At 37.2% G+C, this 18,482-nt stretch overlaps 3 protein-coding genes across 10 annotated transcripts; all 3 read left to right on the top strand.

The window, feature by feature from the left end:
• The first annotated feature begins 87 nt into the window (after positions 1-87).
• LOC124430217 (zinc finger protein 431-like) lies at positions 88-3,982 on the top strand. 2 transcript variants are annotated; one of them, XM_046976476.1, is made up of 6 exons: positions 88-729; positions 871-1,202; positions 1,324-1,654; positions 1,746-1,913; positions 2,017-2,184; positions 2,287-3,982. In XM_046976476.1, exons 1-6 carry the CDS (start codon positions 570-572, stop codon positions 3,195-3,197), a joined length of 2,070 nt encoding a protein of 689 aa, XP_046832432.1. In that variant the 5' UTR covers positions 88-569; the 3' UTR covers positions 3,198-3,982. The 2 variants fall into 2 exon arrangements, with proteins under 2 accessions (XP_046832432.1, XP_046832431.1); XM_046976475.1 differs by having other exon boundaries at positions 1,300-1,654.
• Positions 3,983-4,583: 601 nt separating this feature from the next.
• LOC124430214 lies at positions 4,584-12,086 on the top strand. 7 transcript variants are annotated; one of them, XM_046976470.1, is made up of 7 exons: positions 4,584-5,042; positions 5,862-5,954; positions 6,039-7,457; positions 7,782-8,027; positions 8,114-8,253; positions 8,768-8,998; positions 9,893-12,086. In XM_046976470.1, the coding sequence occupies exons 1-7, from the start codon at positions 4,916-4,918 to the stop codon at positions 12,083-12,085; spliced, it is 4,449 nt and encodes a 1,482-aa protein (XP_046832426.1). In that variant the 5' UTR covers positions 4,584-4,915; the 3' UTR covers position 12,086. The 7 variants fall into 7 exon arrangements, with proteins under 7 accessions (XP_046832426.1, XP_046832422.1, XP_046832423.1 ...); XM_046976466.1 differs by having other exon boundaries at positions 6,039-7,616; XM_046976467.1 differs by having other exon boundaries at positions 6,039-7,625; positions 8,114-8,238.
• Positions 12,087-12,835: 749 nt separating this feature from the next.
• On the top strand, positions 12,836-14,804 carry LOC124430218 (activated Cdc42 kinase-like). Its single transcript, XM_046976477.1, has 2 exons — positions 12,836-13,374; positions 13,440-14,804. Exons 1-2 carry the CDS (start codon positions 12,845-12,847, stop codon positions 14,458-14,460), a joined length of 1,551 nt encoding a protein of 516 aa, XP_046832433.1. The 5' UTR covers positions 12,836-12,844; the 3' UTR covers positions 14,461-14,804.
• Positions 14,805-18,482: the final 3,678 nt, after the last annotated feature.

Raw genomic sequence — 18,482 nt, 5'->3', positions numbered from 1 at the left:
CATAGATGGCAGCATTTACTTTATTTTCCCTAATTCAATGCATATTTGCTGTTCGCCGCTGGCAAACATTATACACACACGTATATACACGTACAAATGCCAGGCACGCGCGCGCGCGCGGGCGTTTAGAAAACAATTCCTTTTTATGTAAATAATACCGTTTTAACAGAAAGTCCTTTTTATTCCTTGCACCTCTCTTAGGTAACTTAATAAAAAGAAAATATCTTCATAAACACTAAGAAAAGTGTAGCATTTTAAATTTCACTTTTCCCGCGAAATTTATCTTCGGTTGCCGCGTGCACCGTCTCAAAAGAAAAGGTTACGTTGTATTTTGTCTGGATATATGCACGAATTAGGAGTTTTCAATATGAGTAACAGTTTCGAAATTATTAACTAAATAATGTGAACGTTTAAAACGTATACTTCGTATACGTTGCATATAATAATATTGTGAAAATAATAAAAGAGCGATATTTAAGAAGGAAAGACTATTTCTATTAAAGGAAAAAAAATATGTCTGATGAAATGACATGTGACATTTTATTATGTGAGTGGAAAAAATAATTACAATGAGCGAAGAATGTCCAAATTGTCGGCAAATTACGAATACATCAGATTCAAGACTGATAAAAGATAGTTGTGGTCATAGCAAATGCAGAATGTGTCTTCTATATGAAGAAGAAGGATGTAAAACTTGCCGTGATCTTCCACAAAGCGATGGAGACTTCGGTAAAAATTTTCTCTCTCTTTTTCTTCCTAATACTTTTCCTAATTTTTAATACATAATAGAAAAATAATGAACTTGAGAAAAATATATAAAATTGATTAGTGATTTTTTTTTTATCTTTTTTTCTTTTTTCTCTCCCACAGTTGAATTAACAAATGACAATCATGCAAATGCTAAAAGTTCTGTAATCGGAGAAGAGATAATCTTGCCTTTAGAGCTTGTTATTAATAAAAATTCAAAGTGTATCTATAAAGACACTCTTGATAACGAAAAGGATATATATAAATTGTCAACTGTAAACACTGACAATGAGAAAAGCTCGATTGAAACGTATATTCCAAAGATAGAATCATGCGATGTAAGTTCAAATGTGCAGATTCATTTAAATAATGAAAACGATTTGGTATCCCAATCAACAGATGCTTTTAATGACGTTCAGACGCCTATACCAACGAGAGCAAATGTGAGAAACGCAGTAAGTAAAGTCACATATAAATTTGTATAAAAAAGAAAATAAATAAATAAATAAAAAAAAAAAAAAAAAAAAAAAAGAAAATAATATTTCAATATAGAAACCAAAGTCAGATCCTATTGAGTTTGTTGATAATAAAGGTACAGTAAAGGATAAGCACTTAAAATCTTCCAATAGAAGCCATATATCGGTAATAGCTGGAACTCCAGAAAAGTATAAATGTAATGCTTGCGATAAAATATTCCGGAACAAAAAAGGCAAATGTTACCACGACGCGTGCGTAACTGGGATTAAGCCTTATCAATGTACTTTCTGCGATAGAGGTTTTGTTAAGAGATCCCATTTTGAATATCACGAAAGAGTTCACAGTGGATATAAACCGTATAAGTGTGGTATATGTGAGAAAGCATTTCCACAACAAAACAAATTGAATAGACATATGCATACGCATAACAGTAAGCAACGATTTGGCATGTTTTATATAGAATTTTGTTTCATTTTACTATCCTTTCGAGTCTTTCCTTTTAATGTAATGATATATTGTAGAAGAAAAGCAATTTATATGCCCTAAATGTAAAAAAAGATACAGTAAGCAAGAAGATTTGAAAAGTCATTTGAATAGTCATAACAATTCTGTCGTTTATACCTGCAAAGCCTGTGAAAAATCTTTCTGCGTTTTGACAAATTTGAAACGTCACATGAGAACGCATACTAGTGAGTCTAATGATTTACATTATGACATTATCTTACCACAAAGCATATTATTTAAAAATGATATTTTAATAACGAATTGTATCATGAATTTTATTATTATCAGATGAACGGCCATACGTGTGTGACCAATGCGGTAAGAGTTTTAAAGATAAATCTTTGCTAATACGTCACAAGAGAACTCATCAAAAAGACAGGCCTTTCTCGTGCGCCCATTGCAATAGAGTTTTCTTATCCAAGAGTGAATTAAGACGTCATCTGGCAGTACATTCAGGTATATTCTTTATGAAAGTCCATTAAAAAAAAAAAAAAATAAAAAAAAAAAAAGAAATGAAATGAGGAAGAAACTCATTGATATCTTGCATAATTTTCTTAGATGACAAACCATTCTCCTGCGAGTACTGTCAAACTGTCTTCAGGAGGAAGGATAATTTAAATCGTCACATTAGGCATCATCATACAGATATTTCAACAGTCGATATGAATAAATTACAAGGTCTTAGAGAAATTGCAAGTAGAAAGGTATTAAAATCTAAACAAGTGAACACGAAACATAAGCAAAAAGGAAAGAAGATGGAAAGAATGACGTCGTCCAACGTTATATTAAAGTCCAATAAAGTTTCATTAGGTGTTACAAATTCTCATGAACAAATTAACTCTAGATTAGATCCAATGGGTAATATTACGCCAGTTATAAGAACTACCACCGAGCTAAGTAATGCAGTACCCGTTATTAATGGTCCTATTTGTATTAGAAAGCCAGAAGATAAGACCGAAAGTAATAAGAAAACATTTACGTATACAGAACCAATACCGCTCGCCGAAGCTGTCGTAATAAACAGAAGAATAGAAGAAAAGTTGTATCCTCAGAATATGTCTCGCCATAATTATTTTTTGTGCAATTATTTGAATCATTCTGACAAGCATGCAATAACACCTTCAACGATGCGCGCTAATCACTCTATGAAAGCTAATTATTCCAATCTCAATGGTTTACCCTCCGAAACAACAACGGCGACCGAAGCTATGTTTCTATGCCAAACTACAGAATCGAGTAATTTTAATTTGGAAAAAGATTCAACGTTACAACAGGAAATATCCAAAGAAAAATCTGTCGATTGTGACGATACGAAGACACTAAACGAGGTTACTACATTAAAAAAACCGAATGATCTTTTAATCGAAGTAATTGACTTTAAAAATTGCAATTCAACAATTGGCACCAAGGAAGAAAAGCAAGAACAAGCAAATTGTGTTTCTACTATAAAGAAGACATGCATGCGATAGATCTTATTAAGTTAAAAGAAAAAAAAAAAAAAAAAAAAAAAAAAAAAAAAAAGAAAAAAAAAATGATATTTTCACATAATAAACAAGATTTTTTTTCCTCCAAAGGAAAAAAAGTGAGCGTTACAAGATTGAAATACGATATAGAGCAGATAGTATTACAAATATATGCGCGTTCTTTTAGTAAACTTGTTATTTCAATCATGAAAAAAAAAAAAAAAGAAAATGCATCTCTTTCTTATCAATTTATTATACATTACAGCTGATACGAAGATCGCCAACTTATATTCACTTGTACGTAATGAAGCTATATCTGTACACGCTGAAGCTGTATCATTCAGATCGATTCAGATATTTCAAAGTATACGTAGCGACGATAATTCTACAGATAAATAATATATATATATATATATATATAAATATATATATATATCCCTAAGAATGCGTGATTTATTTAACAAAAAAAGAATAATAATAACAACAGCAACAACAATAATAATAATAATAATTATAATAAATAGATAATTAAATAAATAAATAGATAAAAAAGAAAGAGAAATAGAAAGAAGAAACAATGTTGCCGATCCAATATAAAATTTAAGATTTACGATCGCTCTTGGAAAATTTACAGATTTTTAAAGAATAATGCTCGAGATAAAAAGTGGGAGAATAAACTGAAAAGAGAAGACAATTGATTAATCCTTCATTTCTCAGTCCTTTTGTATATCATAGAATCTTTTATAAAGAAAATTTGCTTAGTGAAATATATTACTTAATAATAGAAAACACTTTAATTGGTATTTGGTTTATGATTTATCGTAGTAGTATGCCAAGTTAGTCTTTCCTGATAAAATTTAATAACTATCTGAGGACAAATAACGTTGGCTTCTCTCGCAGGTACTAAATCCGATTCCTCTGTTCCTTTCCTATATGAATAAAATCTTATGTATAACATTTGTCACCTCCTCGCATCTTTTTTTTGGTTTGTTTGTTTTTTTTTCTTTGTTTTTTTTTTACAGAAGATTATATAGAAACAAATATGTAAATAGAAAGCATATATGATATTGGCTAACCATTTCATTAAAAACATTAATTCTCCGCTGGAATCAGTTGCGCCAATAATTCTTTCTGGCTCCAATTCTCTGTTAAATCCATATAATGGATTGGTATTGTCTACTAGCCTTTTTTGATTCATACTAAAAATATAATAAGAATAAATGTTGTTAAATAACTTATAAATATTATTTTTGTCATTAGACACATGCTCAAAGGTTAAGGACAACTGTGATGAAAGATTCACTACACAACGAACTATGGAAGACGGTACTTTGCCGGTCAAGTTAGAACAAGTAATAACTATTCGAATTCATTGGATTATTATAATCACCTGTTTACGGCTATCCAAAAACTTAGTATCTTTAGATTATGATAAATGTTCTAGCCGTTCGTAGATGTTATCAATGTTTCCTACAACGTTTAAAAGAGAACTCTGTTCTACGTTGTATAAACGAATAGACTCTCCCGCGTGAGAAAAATTACCAAATTTCTAACAAGTTGGCGTTGTAATGGTTTATTCCAATTGGTCGACTCATCAGCACGTGGATACAGTCACCAATAGCGTTTAGTTAGAGGAGGGAGCTTAAGCCATAGATATTCTCGGTTGTTATCTTTATCTATGCGTATATAAGCCGACAATAACCGAATCGTAACGAAAATGACCGATGCATGATGCTGCGATGGATCTCTGTCGATCGCTCCTCCTAGCATGCTTTTCACCAGTAATAACAGCAAAGTGCAGTAGTAGTAATTGCACTAGCAGCACGACATTGGTCAATGCTATGGCATCGTGTACGTGTCCTGTAAATTAGTGCTTCGTGCAAGCGAAAAAGACGATCTGTCGTCTTGCATGTAGAGAGTAGGGGGAAGGGTGGTGAGGAGGAGGAGGAGAAGAAGGAGAGAGAGAGAGAGAGAGAGATAGATAGAAAGTGAAACTCGCGAGGGATACGCGTCTCGCGCGAGGTTTTATCGTACGCGAGTGCGTTCGATTACGCGAAATAAAGGAAGCGAGAAAAAAAATCTAAAAGTTGTATCGACCAAAGGGCCGGTGATGAAAGAGACGGCGGATAAAAGTAGGGATGAAATGACTCGTCAAAATGTGGGTTGAGAAAGTGAAAAAGGAAGGCTGAGAGAACGAAAAGACCGGTCGATTGGTCGTTGTCGCGCGCGCGACAAGAAACAAAAGAGAGGAAGAAAGAGCTTTGTGACTCCGAAGCGGACGGCTGCCAAAGCCGTTGCCAAAGCCGTATCCTCGCTCGCAGCGAAGAATGGGTGAGTGCGCGGTACGAAGTCTCGATTGATTATAAATAAAATCTTTCTATTTAAGGCCGCGGGGCGTGTCTTTCGCGGAAATACGACGAAAGAAAATAGATTTTGCGAACGAGACTCTATGCACTTGCCGAATACATTTTCCACTCTACTTCCACTCTCTCCTCTCTTCCCCTCCCCTCCCCTCCCTTCCCCCTCTCCCCTTCTCTCTTTCTCTCTGGGTTCTTTCTCTAATCTATATACATGTACTAATAAACAATGCAGCAAATGAAATTTCTCAAATACTTCATTACGTTGTAATATAAAAATATTTAACTAACAATGCTCATTGTAAAAACACAGATGCACAAGGAGGAATGTCGCGTAACGTCGGTCCTGGACTTTACGAATTTCTTATGGAGGCAGAATTGCAACAGTATTATCCAGGTATTCGGGGTATGTAGATATAAACATTTCTTTCGCTCCATCCACAAATTTAAATATATTTTACATTTATTTTTTATCATGTTATATCGTTAGGGGACCTAAAAGTTCAAACAACAGCGCAATTAAAGTATGTGACCGAAGAAGATTTAAATGCTATAGGAATGAGCAAGCCTGAAATGAGACGCTTAAAGAAATATTTTCAAAAGCACTTTCCTCAAAATTATCTGTCAAAGTTTAAGAAGATGTTATTACCAAAGCGCGAGGAACAAACACCCAGTGCTCTTGGTATGTTACCGGAGGAAAGACAAGATAGGCCTCCTGTACGGGTTCCTAACAAGCACATGATCCCTGCCGATGCGATAATAGTGAACAAGGAATTAGGAACTGGGGAATTTGGAGTTGTACAACAAGGTGTGTGGACCAACGACGGCGAAAGGATACAAGTAGCGATAAAGTGTTTGTCGCGAGAGAGAATGCAGAATAATCCTATAGAATTTTTAAAAGAAGCTGCTATTATGCACTCCATCGATCACGAACACATAGTAAGACTATACGGAGTCGTTTTGGATACAAATTCGTTGATGCTCGTAACAGAATTAGCACCATTGCGTTCTCTGTTAGAGTGTTTAAAGGAGCCAAGCTTAAGGGCCAGTTTTCCCGTTCTGTCGCTATGCGATTTTGCTGTTCAAATAGCCGATGGAATGCAATACTTGGAAGCGAAAAGATTAATACATAGAGATTTAGCTGCGAGGAATATTCTTGTCTTTTCTAAAAACAAAGTTAAGATATCAGATTTTGGATTGTCCCGGGCGCTTGGCGTTGGTAAAGATTATTATCAAACAAATTTCAATGTAAATTTAAAATTACCGATCGCATGGTGCGCTCCTGAATGCATATCTTATTTGAAGTTTACATCTGCCAGCGATGTATGGGCTTACGGCGTAACCCTTTGGGAAATGTTCAGTTATGGATTTCAGCCGTGGGCAGCGCTGACGGGCCATCAAATTTTAGAAGCCATCGACGAACCAAACTTTCAAAGGCTTGAACAACCAGAATGCTGCCCGAAAGATTATTTCTCATTGATGCAACAATGCTGGCAGCACGAGCCGTCTAAAAGGCCGAAATTTTCCGAATTAATTAATTTATTGCCGGACTTAAAGCCAGAACAAGTACAAGCAGTACAGGACAGTACAGAAGCGGGACAATTGGTCTACAGACAAGGTGATATAATAACGGTATTGGACAAAGGTAGTAGCAATACCATGTGGAAGGGCGTCCTAAATAACGGGAAAACAGGAATCTTTAATCCTGCTCACACGATAGCATATCTTGGATCGAATTTACCGAGCAACAAGCCAGGAGAATTTACGAGAGGCGACGGGAAAAACGCATTTTCCTCTCAACGGAGGAAAATTCGTACGGATATGATATCCTCCCCTCAAGGCGATTTGAAACACACCGGTCACGTTGGCCTGGATGGAGCATATTTTGGTGATATCAGTTTTCTCGGTGGCAAGTACCCACATTTACCGCGTCAAGTGGTAACCCCCTATAAGCCGCAGGAAGATGTAACGGATAATTCTAGTCAAATTTTAAATCAGGATGTAAGAAGTTTAGAGATAGACAGAGAAACTTTGAGGGATAGCAGGGCTTTGCAACAAGAGCAGCAAAGTAAACATGGTAGTTTTTTTCTTTTTTTTTCTTTTTTTTCTTCTTTTTCCTTATACCTTCTTTACTTTATCATTAGAGGGAGTTTCATTATTAGTACCATTATTACTCCATATGGTATATCAATATTGTCCTCCTCTTATACTTTTCTCTGATGATCTTTTATAGACAGTTTATGGTCCGACGTTAATTCCGAGATGTGCCAATTGGGAAGCATTTCTAATGCGGGCAAGCAAGCTGCTGTAGTATCGTCAAATCCGATCGGTAATATCGAGAGTCTCGGTGCCGATCACGAATATCATGAGATCAGTGACGAGGAGAATCAAGACAGCCCATTGAGATTTGACAAAACGTTAAACTTTGACTTTGGCCCGAGTCTTTTGGCTGAGATGGATCAAATGTTTAGGTCTCTTGGTAAGCAAACTCTATGATACTCGATGAAATAATATTGAAAAAATATATTCCCTCGTTATCTGACGCATTTGATCTTTGCATAAAAGGTTCTTCCGCTCCTCCGCCACCACCTGGACACCCATTGACTACCGCCGAACATGAATCGAGCAATGCAAGAAACGAACTTCGGGAAATACAGGCGAAACAATGCAGCAAGAAGAAACAAGCGACCGTGAGTCCCATAAATGTACAGTAATCTTTTATTATTTCTAATCATACATCATTGTACATTAGTGATCATTAATATTTTATTATTTATTGTTTGCTGCTCCTTTTTTTATCAGTTTGTATAGACGTTTAAATATTTATATTTACTTTCTATCTTGATATTTTTACTTTTGTATTTATCGTTTATATTTATCCACATTTATATTTATCTCTGTAACTTACGTTAATACATATTTGTATTATTTATATCTTACCTGTATTGTGAGAACGCATTAGTTAAGGAATAAAATTTAATAAATTTAATTAGAAAAAGTCAAGGAAAGGGATCGAAAAGGAGGAAGGTAATAAAAGGAAAGGAAAAAAGAAGAAAAAGAAAAGGAATTGCACCATTCGTGTGTAATTAATATCTTTCGCGGGACGATATGCATATATCAATATCGTGTACAGTCGTAGCGCAAGTCTTATTAAAGATCAAAGATATAAAGTTAGTAGAGTTGACTGATGGAATCAGTAAACATTTATCTTATATTTAGGTGAAGCCTATCTCTGCAGCCGATCAGAAAACACTCTACTCGGCCATTGCTATGGCACAGGAATTGACAGCACGTTCCATGACAGATCTTGAACATCCACCGGAGTCTCCTCGAACACCCGCCAGTCCTTCAAGGCGCAGAAAATTCTCTTTTAAGTTGCCACATCAACACAGTCCCAAACCAGACAGACGACACTTTTCAGAAGAAGCAGCCAGAATACCTGACATGCAGGTACATTGAAACAATTTTTTGTTTGGTTACTGGTACCTATTATTATGAAAATATACACACAAAATTCTCAAAGTTTAAACAAAGGAAGAACAATTATTATTTAATCACTTTATACGAATTCCTTTGTTCGCTTATTGCATTATGCAGTTTCGTACACTCTTCACACCACCAACAACAAGTTCATCGGATTAACTAATAGAGAAAAATATTGATTATCAACTTTTAACATTCTCTTTTAAATTTATGTTTCAAATGTTTCAATAACATTTCACAAATCTCTCGATTAAACTGTTATGGAACAGAGTTAATTCCTGCTGTCACTTTTACTCGAAAAGTAGGTATGCATTACTAATCTTTCAGCTAGGAATATTTTTGTAAAACCGTAAGTGATATGTACGTATGTTACATGACATGTACATATACATATACATATACATATACGTGTATATATGTATGTATGATGTATATATATATATATATAATCATATATATATATATGATTAACTTTCGACGAAACTCTAATACTAATTAATCCCTCCTCTCCTCCTTCCTTTCTAACTCATCATTTATTTGTTTCGTTTAATTTTTCTTTGTTATTGCTTATTTATTCGTTTATTCATCTATTTTTATCCTTTTCGTTTTCTTTTTTACTTTTGTCTTTTTCTTTTTTTTTCTTTTTTTTTCTTTTTTTATGCGTCGCTGCACTGCCATTCTAAAAATCCTTTTTTATTTTCCATAATATATAACGTCGAATCTTCGAATGATATAATTTGATATAATTTCATGTGACATTTCGCTTGTCTCGTCGTACGTAACCATTGTTCTAATTCTGCATGATCGTCTTATTGTATATATAACGAACTAACCATATCTTGTGCATGCGATGATACAAAGTGGCTATGTTCGAGTCTACAATCGCTATCTTCCACGGTATCTAGTATAGAATCTCTTGGCGCGCCATCGACCTTAAAATTGCCTTTGTGGGATAAAGCTTCAGCGGAGTTTTGCTTTGCAAAGTCCCGCGAACTTCTAACGAAACCAAGTGCCTGGACCTCTTATATGGATATAGAATTCGACGCGCATATATTGGACAATGCAGCGACCAAGCAGAATCTCGTAAAGTCGAGCGAATTCCTCGAACATGGAAACAGGAAGAGTGGGTACAATTGCGAAAATGCGATCGACATAAATCCAAATCATAATCTTAAGCAACACAACGGAACGGTGTCCTTCAAAATGGATAATCCTAATCTTGATTATCCAAGGGAATCCAAACGTATATCGACCAGTTACGTCGATCGCTATTTCGAGCAACCGAAATATTTTGACGAGGACAGCAGCGGTTTGAGCTGTTCCGTCGATAAAGCTTTGCGTTTTACCGAGGAGAAATCTGAAAAATTTGATAAAATGAATAACTTGGAGCACTCCGTTAGATCCTCGTATGTGAGCAATATCCAAGAGCAAAGCTCCTTGATTGGCAGTAGTAGGACCGGTCAACACCTCTATCAAAACAAAATTGATAATTGCGAGCAAACGTTGCAAGATAAAAAAACGAGCTCGACGAATTTCGAGATGGCCCGCGAAGAAACGCCAAATTACGATTTGTTGAAGGAGAAAACGGCGAATCTCGATACCACCTCTCGCAGCAAATCAATTAAATACGAGTCCCAGAGAGAGAAGATAAGTAATGTCGATGTCGGAACAAGACCGAAATTGTCGAGCTCCTTCAGTGATTCCTCCAAAATAAATATAACGGAATTTACGAAGAAGATCGACATAGCGAAAGCAAGAGCGTCGAAGGTCGCTTTTGTACCTAGATCGAATCATCCCGGTCAAGAAACTAAGAGCATCGTCTATGGTTCGTCCGATAGCATAAAAACGAATTTACAAACTGGTACGTCCGATAATAGTACGACGAGAGGTAACGTTGAAGCGGTAAGAATAAATATTCAAAGCTTTCGTAAGATCGAACAGAATCAAAATGGTTTCGATGCCTTCCCTTTCGTAATATCGAACAATCCCTTGTTCATTGCCGAATCGGATAAAAAGGAATCACCGATATACAGCAGTTCGGAAAGCTTGCGAGTGAATTTTCAACGTCTTAGGCGAAAGTCCGACGCCGAAGCCAACAGTCAAGTCGAATTAAGTAGCAAGATATTGGCGGAAAAGTATCAACGGGAGGTGTCCGGCTTAGAGAGCGTTAAAAGTTATTTGGACTCGAAGAAGGGCCAAGGTTTGGGCCTAGGACTGGGTAAACTGACGCAAAATATGATGCAGCTCGGAAAGAATTCTATGTCGAATAAAGCGATTTTACCGAATATAAGAAAGTTAGACTTGCCGAGTCAGTCTCAAGTAAATTTTCGTAATTTGAACGTTCCGCTTCAGAAACCGAAGCATCTGGACTTGAACATACCCTTGCAGAGCCAACAACAACAACAACAACAATCGAGCTCCGTTAAGTTGAATATAACGCAAAAAGCGAATCCGCCTACAAGCCCTAGCATACACCAGCATATATTGGAACCACCGAAATTATATCAAAACGAGACAACAAGAAAGAAGGAGTTGCCGAAGTCCGAACAGTTGCTTCTAGATAAACAACCGATTAGCAATACGACGAACGTATATCGGCACAGAACGTCGTCTCTGTCGGAGAATCGAAAGCCACCGTTAAAGAACGTACGCAGGTCGTTCCATCCGAGGAACGATTCCAGCGAGGACTCGGACTCGGTTTCTCATTCGGAGACGGACATAAGAAGTCGATTGCGTTACAAACGCCGTAGCAAAAAGGTCCCTCACAGTTTGAGGCTGAACTTTAAGAACAAGGGCCAATTTCTCCATCCAGATTCGGCTAGAGGATTTTCCTCGGTGGAACTCTGTGGAAAGTCACCGCCACCCTCTACGAGCTTCCTAAATTCCCTCTCTCCGCCCTTCTCTTCTAGAAACAACTTACTCTCCTGGCCTGAAAGCGCCCCGAGCTCTAGCTTGACCTTCACGAGTAACTCCGATCTGGACTCGGACACGAGTTCGGAGTATCCGGAATTTACCAACGACATATTGACCTTTCCTCCCTCTCCGGCTCCTTAAAATGCTAGAGGTGTTTCACGAAAGATCGATTTGCACGATGAAAGCCGCAAGAACCTTCCTCGGGAAGGAATCATCCCATACATAGATATACACATATACACATACCTATGCGTAGAGAGTATATAGCATGCTTGCATGTTCTTCTCTTTCATCTCATTCGATCGTCGAATTTAAACGATATTAACCGAATAATAATTATGGCTTCGACGAGAGTTTATTAATACCTTTTTATACCATACGACGAGATCTTAGGTCTTACGCGCGTTCGACTGTATTATCGAGGAACGATGGTTTGCGGTAACACTCGACGATGCACGAATTCGAATCCTTTTTTGTATCTTTGCGCATTTTGTCGCACGCACCTTTACACGATGCAGCAATTGCATTCGTTTTGCTGCACAAAATATTTTATTACACGCACACGTTAAAACATCTTTCGGTTCGGTTTCAAGAGTCTCCCTCCGTATTCTTTCCGTTGGCAACGATTCGTTGACAGAGATATAGATTTCGTTCATTCGTTCGTTCGTTCGTTCTTCTTCTTCTTCTTCTTCTTATTCTTATTCTTCTTCTTCTTCTTCTATCATAGTTCTCCTCATTTATGATTTTTGTTTTTAATTTTCGTTTTTCTTCTCTCTTCCCAAATCTATCCCTATCCCGCAACTTGTTTAGGCGACGTTGTCGGAGGAAGCCAAGGAGGTGTACAACAGCTTGGTCGAAACACCAGCGATCGAAAGCGCACAAGACACGAATCCTCTGCGTATGTTGCGTTCGGGATTGCCTGTGGTGAGACCAAGAGTTCGTGGTAATAAACACGCGACCCTTGGTCACAGTATTTCCCATCCGGAGGACGCAACTTCGGAACACGCTTTTCAATTTGTGGATATGCATCACGGTGGAGCAAAAACCTTGCCAAAGATTCGAGCACCGCCACCCCCTCATCTGCCACCTCCCTTACCTCAAACTCGAAGCTTGGAGAGGCATCATTCCGCTTTGGAGATCGAGAACAATCAGAATCAGAGTAACGTCGACGAAAATCCGATACCATTGCCGCCGCGAGATCGCTCGAAAACGTTACAACCGAAATCGAGTTTGCCGAGACATCAAAGAAAGCATCCGTTGATCATACCAGGTGGAGGAGTGACGAGGACCCTCGCCAAAATGGCCGTTACGACGCCACCTGCTCTAGAGGATCAAGTCGATGGTAATTTTCTTCTCCAATATGCGAATTCACCGACCACCAGTACTTCCACCCTGCAGGAGAGTTATTCTCCGGAAGTTTCGACTAACAGGTAGGTAGGGCCAGCTCACTAACGTCCACCCTCTTCATTCTAATCTTGTTCATATCTTCTTCTAGCCCGGAAGAATTTGAGCAGCGCATCGAGTCGGAGCTAGCCGCTCTGGATTCTTTGCCCATGGACGAAAACAAGATGCATCGTTGCAGCGTCATTTCGGAAGATCTACTCGAGTTTTCTGACAATCTGATCGATGCCGAGGATACAGGATCCTGTCCTGAAAACGCATCGGAGGAAACAAACGATTCCATTGATGTTCGCTTCAGAAGAAAGATCAGCGTGGAGTCGAAAAATTCCCAAAAAAGCATCGCTTCGAAATCCCTCGAGGAAGAGACCGAGACAGGACTGCCCAGTAGGAACTCCACTACATCCAGCTCGAGCAGATCGGAAGAGTCGAGTCTTTCCAATAAGAATGAATCTCCGAGCGTAGCTTTGATCGCAAGGTCCCAGCCAACAAGCGCAAGAGGAGGAGGATCGTCGTCGAACCATCAAAAAAGATCTTTCAACTGTACGCTTCAGATAGAACGGCCTTTTGCGGAGGAATCTAACGTGATCGCTACCACTGGTACGATTACGCAATACAACGTAAATACGGCGAAATCCTCTGAATCGGACAACACGAATCGCAAGGATTTTAGTTGCTGTAACAACGAAAACTACTTTACGTCAAATACAAAATCATACGATCGCGAAGAAACGGATAAATTGGTAGTCACCCGTAGCAGCGACCTGTCGCGACAATCCGATCATGTTTCCTGTGAGGATCTTTTAGAGTTTGCTTGCGACGGTCCGAACGCTCGCAGAACTCGTGGCCCGCGTAATGGGGAACAGTCTGACGAAGTGAGAATTATGTTGAAGGTTTTGCACGATCAATCGACTCCTGAGTCATGCATAGCGGCCTTGAATGTAACCGGCTGGGACGTCTTGACGGCGATAAAGCTCGAACGTCTTCAAGGCTTGTTGAAAAGGGAAAACAATTTTGTTGGCCTCGAGGATTGCAAGCTGATGCTCAGCCAGTGCGGCGGGGACGTCGTTAAAGCGGCCGCCTTGCTACGAAATACCGATGACACTGCTGCGGTTTAGTTCTCGAGATACAAAACTTCTATACGCTTTTGTTTTTCTTTTTTCTACAGATAATTGAGATTCGCGAGATTTTTATTTATTTTGTTAGGGCTTTTTCTTTTATATAGCGATACAAAAATATAGTATTTCAAAGCGATACGCTTTTCCAATTCTATTATTGCGTTAAGTGTCGTTTTTTGCGTGACGGCCGATCGAATTTTCCAAAAATTCGTGTCAACGTGTTTCAAAGAAACGTTTAATCGCTTATTTAATTTATCTTATTATTTTTCCGCAGAGTAATTTGCATTTTTTATTGTATCTCGATACGATGTGATATACTTTGCACAATAAGTAATCTCCTCAAATAGTCGGTTTATCATTATTATTTAGATGATAAAGCTGAACACACACACACACACATACACCAGACATATATATATATATATATATATATATATATATATATATATATATTCGATGTATTTTCTAGCTTCCGTTTTGCCAAGGTTTAATAATAGGAGCGAAAGTTTTATAAGGAAAGTCTGCGCTCGGCCATTAATTAAACTTTACGTAACGGATAAGTATAGGAAAATTTGTAGCATATTACGCTTTGAGGGGCGTATAGTCTCTCTCCCTCTCTCTCTCTCTCTCTCTATTTCTCTCTATTTCTTTCTTTCTCTCTCTCTCTCTCTCTCTCTCTCTCTCTCTCTCTATATATATATATATATATATATATATATATATATATGTATACATATATACATATATATATACATATATACATATATATACATATATACATATATATACATATATACATATATATATACATATATACATATATATATACATATATATATACATATATACATATATATATACATATACATATATACATATATATATATATATATGCATATATATAAAATTGTACATTTTATTTTACACACAAAGATCCCCGTTCAGTCATTTTATTTTAATATCATACCTGGGAAGAAAAAGAAAAGGAAAAAAGAAAGAAATGAACGCGATCAAGTATTTTACAAGACAATCAGTTTTTTACGCGCCGATATGTTTAATATTCGCGCTGATTTAAGCGCGAAGCGAGGAGACTGCATGTAATACGATAAGCTCGTTTGATTCCTTCGCGTGTAGACAAATTTGTTTATTCGTTGATACGTAATTTTGATACGAAGATAATGTATTTTTTCTATCCCCATTTTTCTGTGTGACGTGTGCGCAGGGCCTACCGCTATAGCATTTCTCTTTGCGATTTTAATTATTGTTCTCGCTCGGTTTCGTCGATGTCTTGGCGGTAAAATAGAAAAAAGGCATTTCAATATCGAGAGGAATATTTCGTAACGTTTCCGTGCTCGTTCAGGGAATAATTTTCTACTCGAGAACGAGCGGCAAACTTTCCTTCGTTTTCACGCCGTCAGTAGCGTCGAAAGGATAGCGAGATTATAAAATGAAATAAAAAACGAACAATAATAAAATGTAAGAACGGTGAACGTAATAAGACTAACGAGAAGAAACACCACGTTCCTAATTTTTTTATCGAAACGCAACCCACGTTACTCACGAATCAAGACGTTGATTATTCTTAAACTTTAAATCGGTCGTTCACCGATAATAACGATAATAGTAATAATTATATCATAATAATATTATAGTAATATAATCATAGTGATTTATAAACGTAGATAATGTGTAATTTTTATACGCGTACGTCGTTGATGCGCGTTCGACGAACTCTACTAAAGAAAGCCGTTGTGATAAGCCGTATTAACTCCCTTTCGCGTGAGAAATAATAACTTGAGCAAACATTCTTCTTTTTATATATACATTATATCATCTTTCATTCTCGAACGATAGTTTTCTTTTTCGCGAAAGACCATCGTTGCACGCGTATCTACAAACGGGAAAACAAAAAAGGAAGAAGAAGCCACGCACCCTTATCCCGAAGGAAAGTCTCTATTTAAGTGTCGTAAGGAAAGTCGATATTTTATAATTTATATACACACATATATATATATACATATATACATTATTATTATTATTATTATTATATATATCATATAAGTAGCCTGATTAATCACAAACGACCATTTGGTAATCCCTCGAAGATAAAGGTAACTCATGATTTTATTATTATAAGAAAGAGCGACAAGTCGAGTCATACGTCGTACGAGTAATAGTCGTCGTCGACTCGTGTTATTTCAACGAAGCCAAAAAAGCATCCCACGTAACCCCGTTCGTCGGTCGACGTAACAAGTAGTTCGAAGAATTACTCGTTGGCTTTAGATGATAATTGATAAGCCATCGTAGAAAAAGTTAATGCACCACCTTGGTGATACTTTTTCTTTTCTCTTTTTTTTCTTTCAAAGGGCCACTGTACTTAGGAGCGCGCCCTATAGATAGAAATGTCATCGAAAAACGATTAAAACTTATTGTTAATTATTACTATTTATCGATTATTGCACACTAGCTAGCGATACGATCAAAACAGAGAGGGAGAAAAAGAGAAAAAAAAGTTACTTCATACACACAAATAACGAATTGAATAATTTGTTTATTCGTGTAATTACAATAAATTGAAACATTGAGTTTTTAATCATGAGCATTTCTCTCTCTCTCTCTCTCTCTCTCTCTCTCAGCCTTTTTACAAAGGAAACAAGATAAATAAGACCGATCGGTCTCGGCACCGTGATATCAATGACTGCACGATTTTCGTATACCTTTGCAGTCCGAATTAGAAGTAAGTTCAAACCCTCGCCGTAGCCCTTTTTGATACGCGATCTTTACTCTAAAATTTTTAAGACATTTGTACGTCTCTCTTTCTCACAAACACACACACACATACACGTGCGTACACACATCGTTCTTTCCCTTTCTATGTCGTTAACGCGCCACGAACACGACAATGTTTTATAACTGCTGTACTTGCGGCGATAGATATAACGATATAATAGTAATAATAATAATAATAATAATAATAATAATAATAATAATAATAATAATAATAATAACAACAATAACAATAATAATAATAATAATAATAATAATAATATATACACACATTATGTATATACACACACAGACACGCAGACATATATATATATATAAATGCGCATGACTTCGTAAATCAAGATATATCTTATGTAATTTAATCCTTTCTTCTTTTCCTTTAGAAAAAAAGTAATCATGCCGAAAATTTCGCAAGCACGTTCCAGATTCTTTCGATTTCGATATTTCTCGCGTGAAAAATTGGAGAATCTTGCAAAAGACAAGAGAAGAAAGAAATGGTGATAGAAAATCCTTTTGTCACGTTCACCATTGGCACGTTCTCCGGTTCGCGAGAGAACTGCTGGCTTATTTTATTATTATTTCCGTAGAGTCAGATAGTTAGCGAACGGTCAATAGTTAGTCGAGCGCGAGCAAGAGCACGAGCACGCTCCTTCGAGATCGTTCTCCTTGCGATTTTGTGCTCGCCGAAATCAACGTTCCTCCTTTTTCTATTTTCCATTTTTTTCTTTTTTTTTTTCGTTTACTTACTCGACGAAAATTGATCCGTTTATCGCGTTTACGACGTCGTTCTAGACGAGCTTTGAGCTCGACCTCGACCTCGACCTCGAGCTCGGGAAAGTGAATCGTGAAAAAGAGCGAGGAGAGAAGTTTTAAGAGAACGCAGAATCAATCGTAATGCGTTCGCGCTCATATGGAAAGGAAAGGCGTTATTGGTGGGAGCAAGGGACGAGGAGCTGCCAAAGGAGGAACGAGATCGATGGTACCTTGAGGAGATTTCATTTATTCTTCCGACCTTCTTTATCGTTTTGCTTTATTCTTTTATCATCGCAGGCTCGGTTTACAATGCAAATGCGTGTACGTACCCAAGATCGATTAGAGATCTCGTTAACGGCCTTGAGCAATACCTTTCTTTCGCTCGATTTCCAATGAACAAACCCACCGCGAGTTACTTTGGCGTTTGTTCACGCTCGCGCTCACGCAAAATCCCACCATTTCTCTTGATAAATATTCCACTC

Source organism: Vespa crabro, chromosome 17, assembly GCF_910589235.1.
Source record: "Vespa crabro chromosome 17, iyVesCrab1.2, whole genome shotgun sequence".
Classification (NCBI taxonomy): domain Eukaryota; kingdom Metazoa; phylum Arthropoda; class Insecta; order Hymenoptera; family Vespidae; genus Vespa; species Vespa crabro.
Note: the sequence above shows the minus strand (reverse complement) of the source record. Positions and strands in the feature narration are given on the sequence as shown.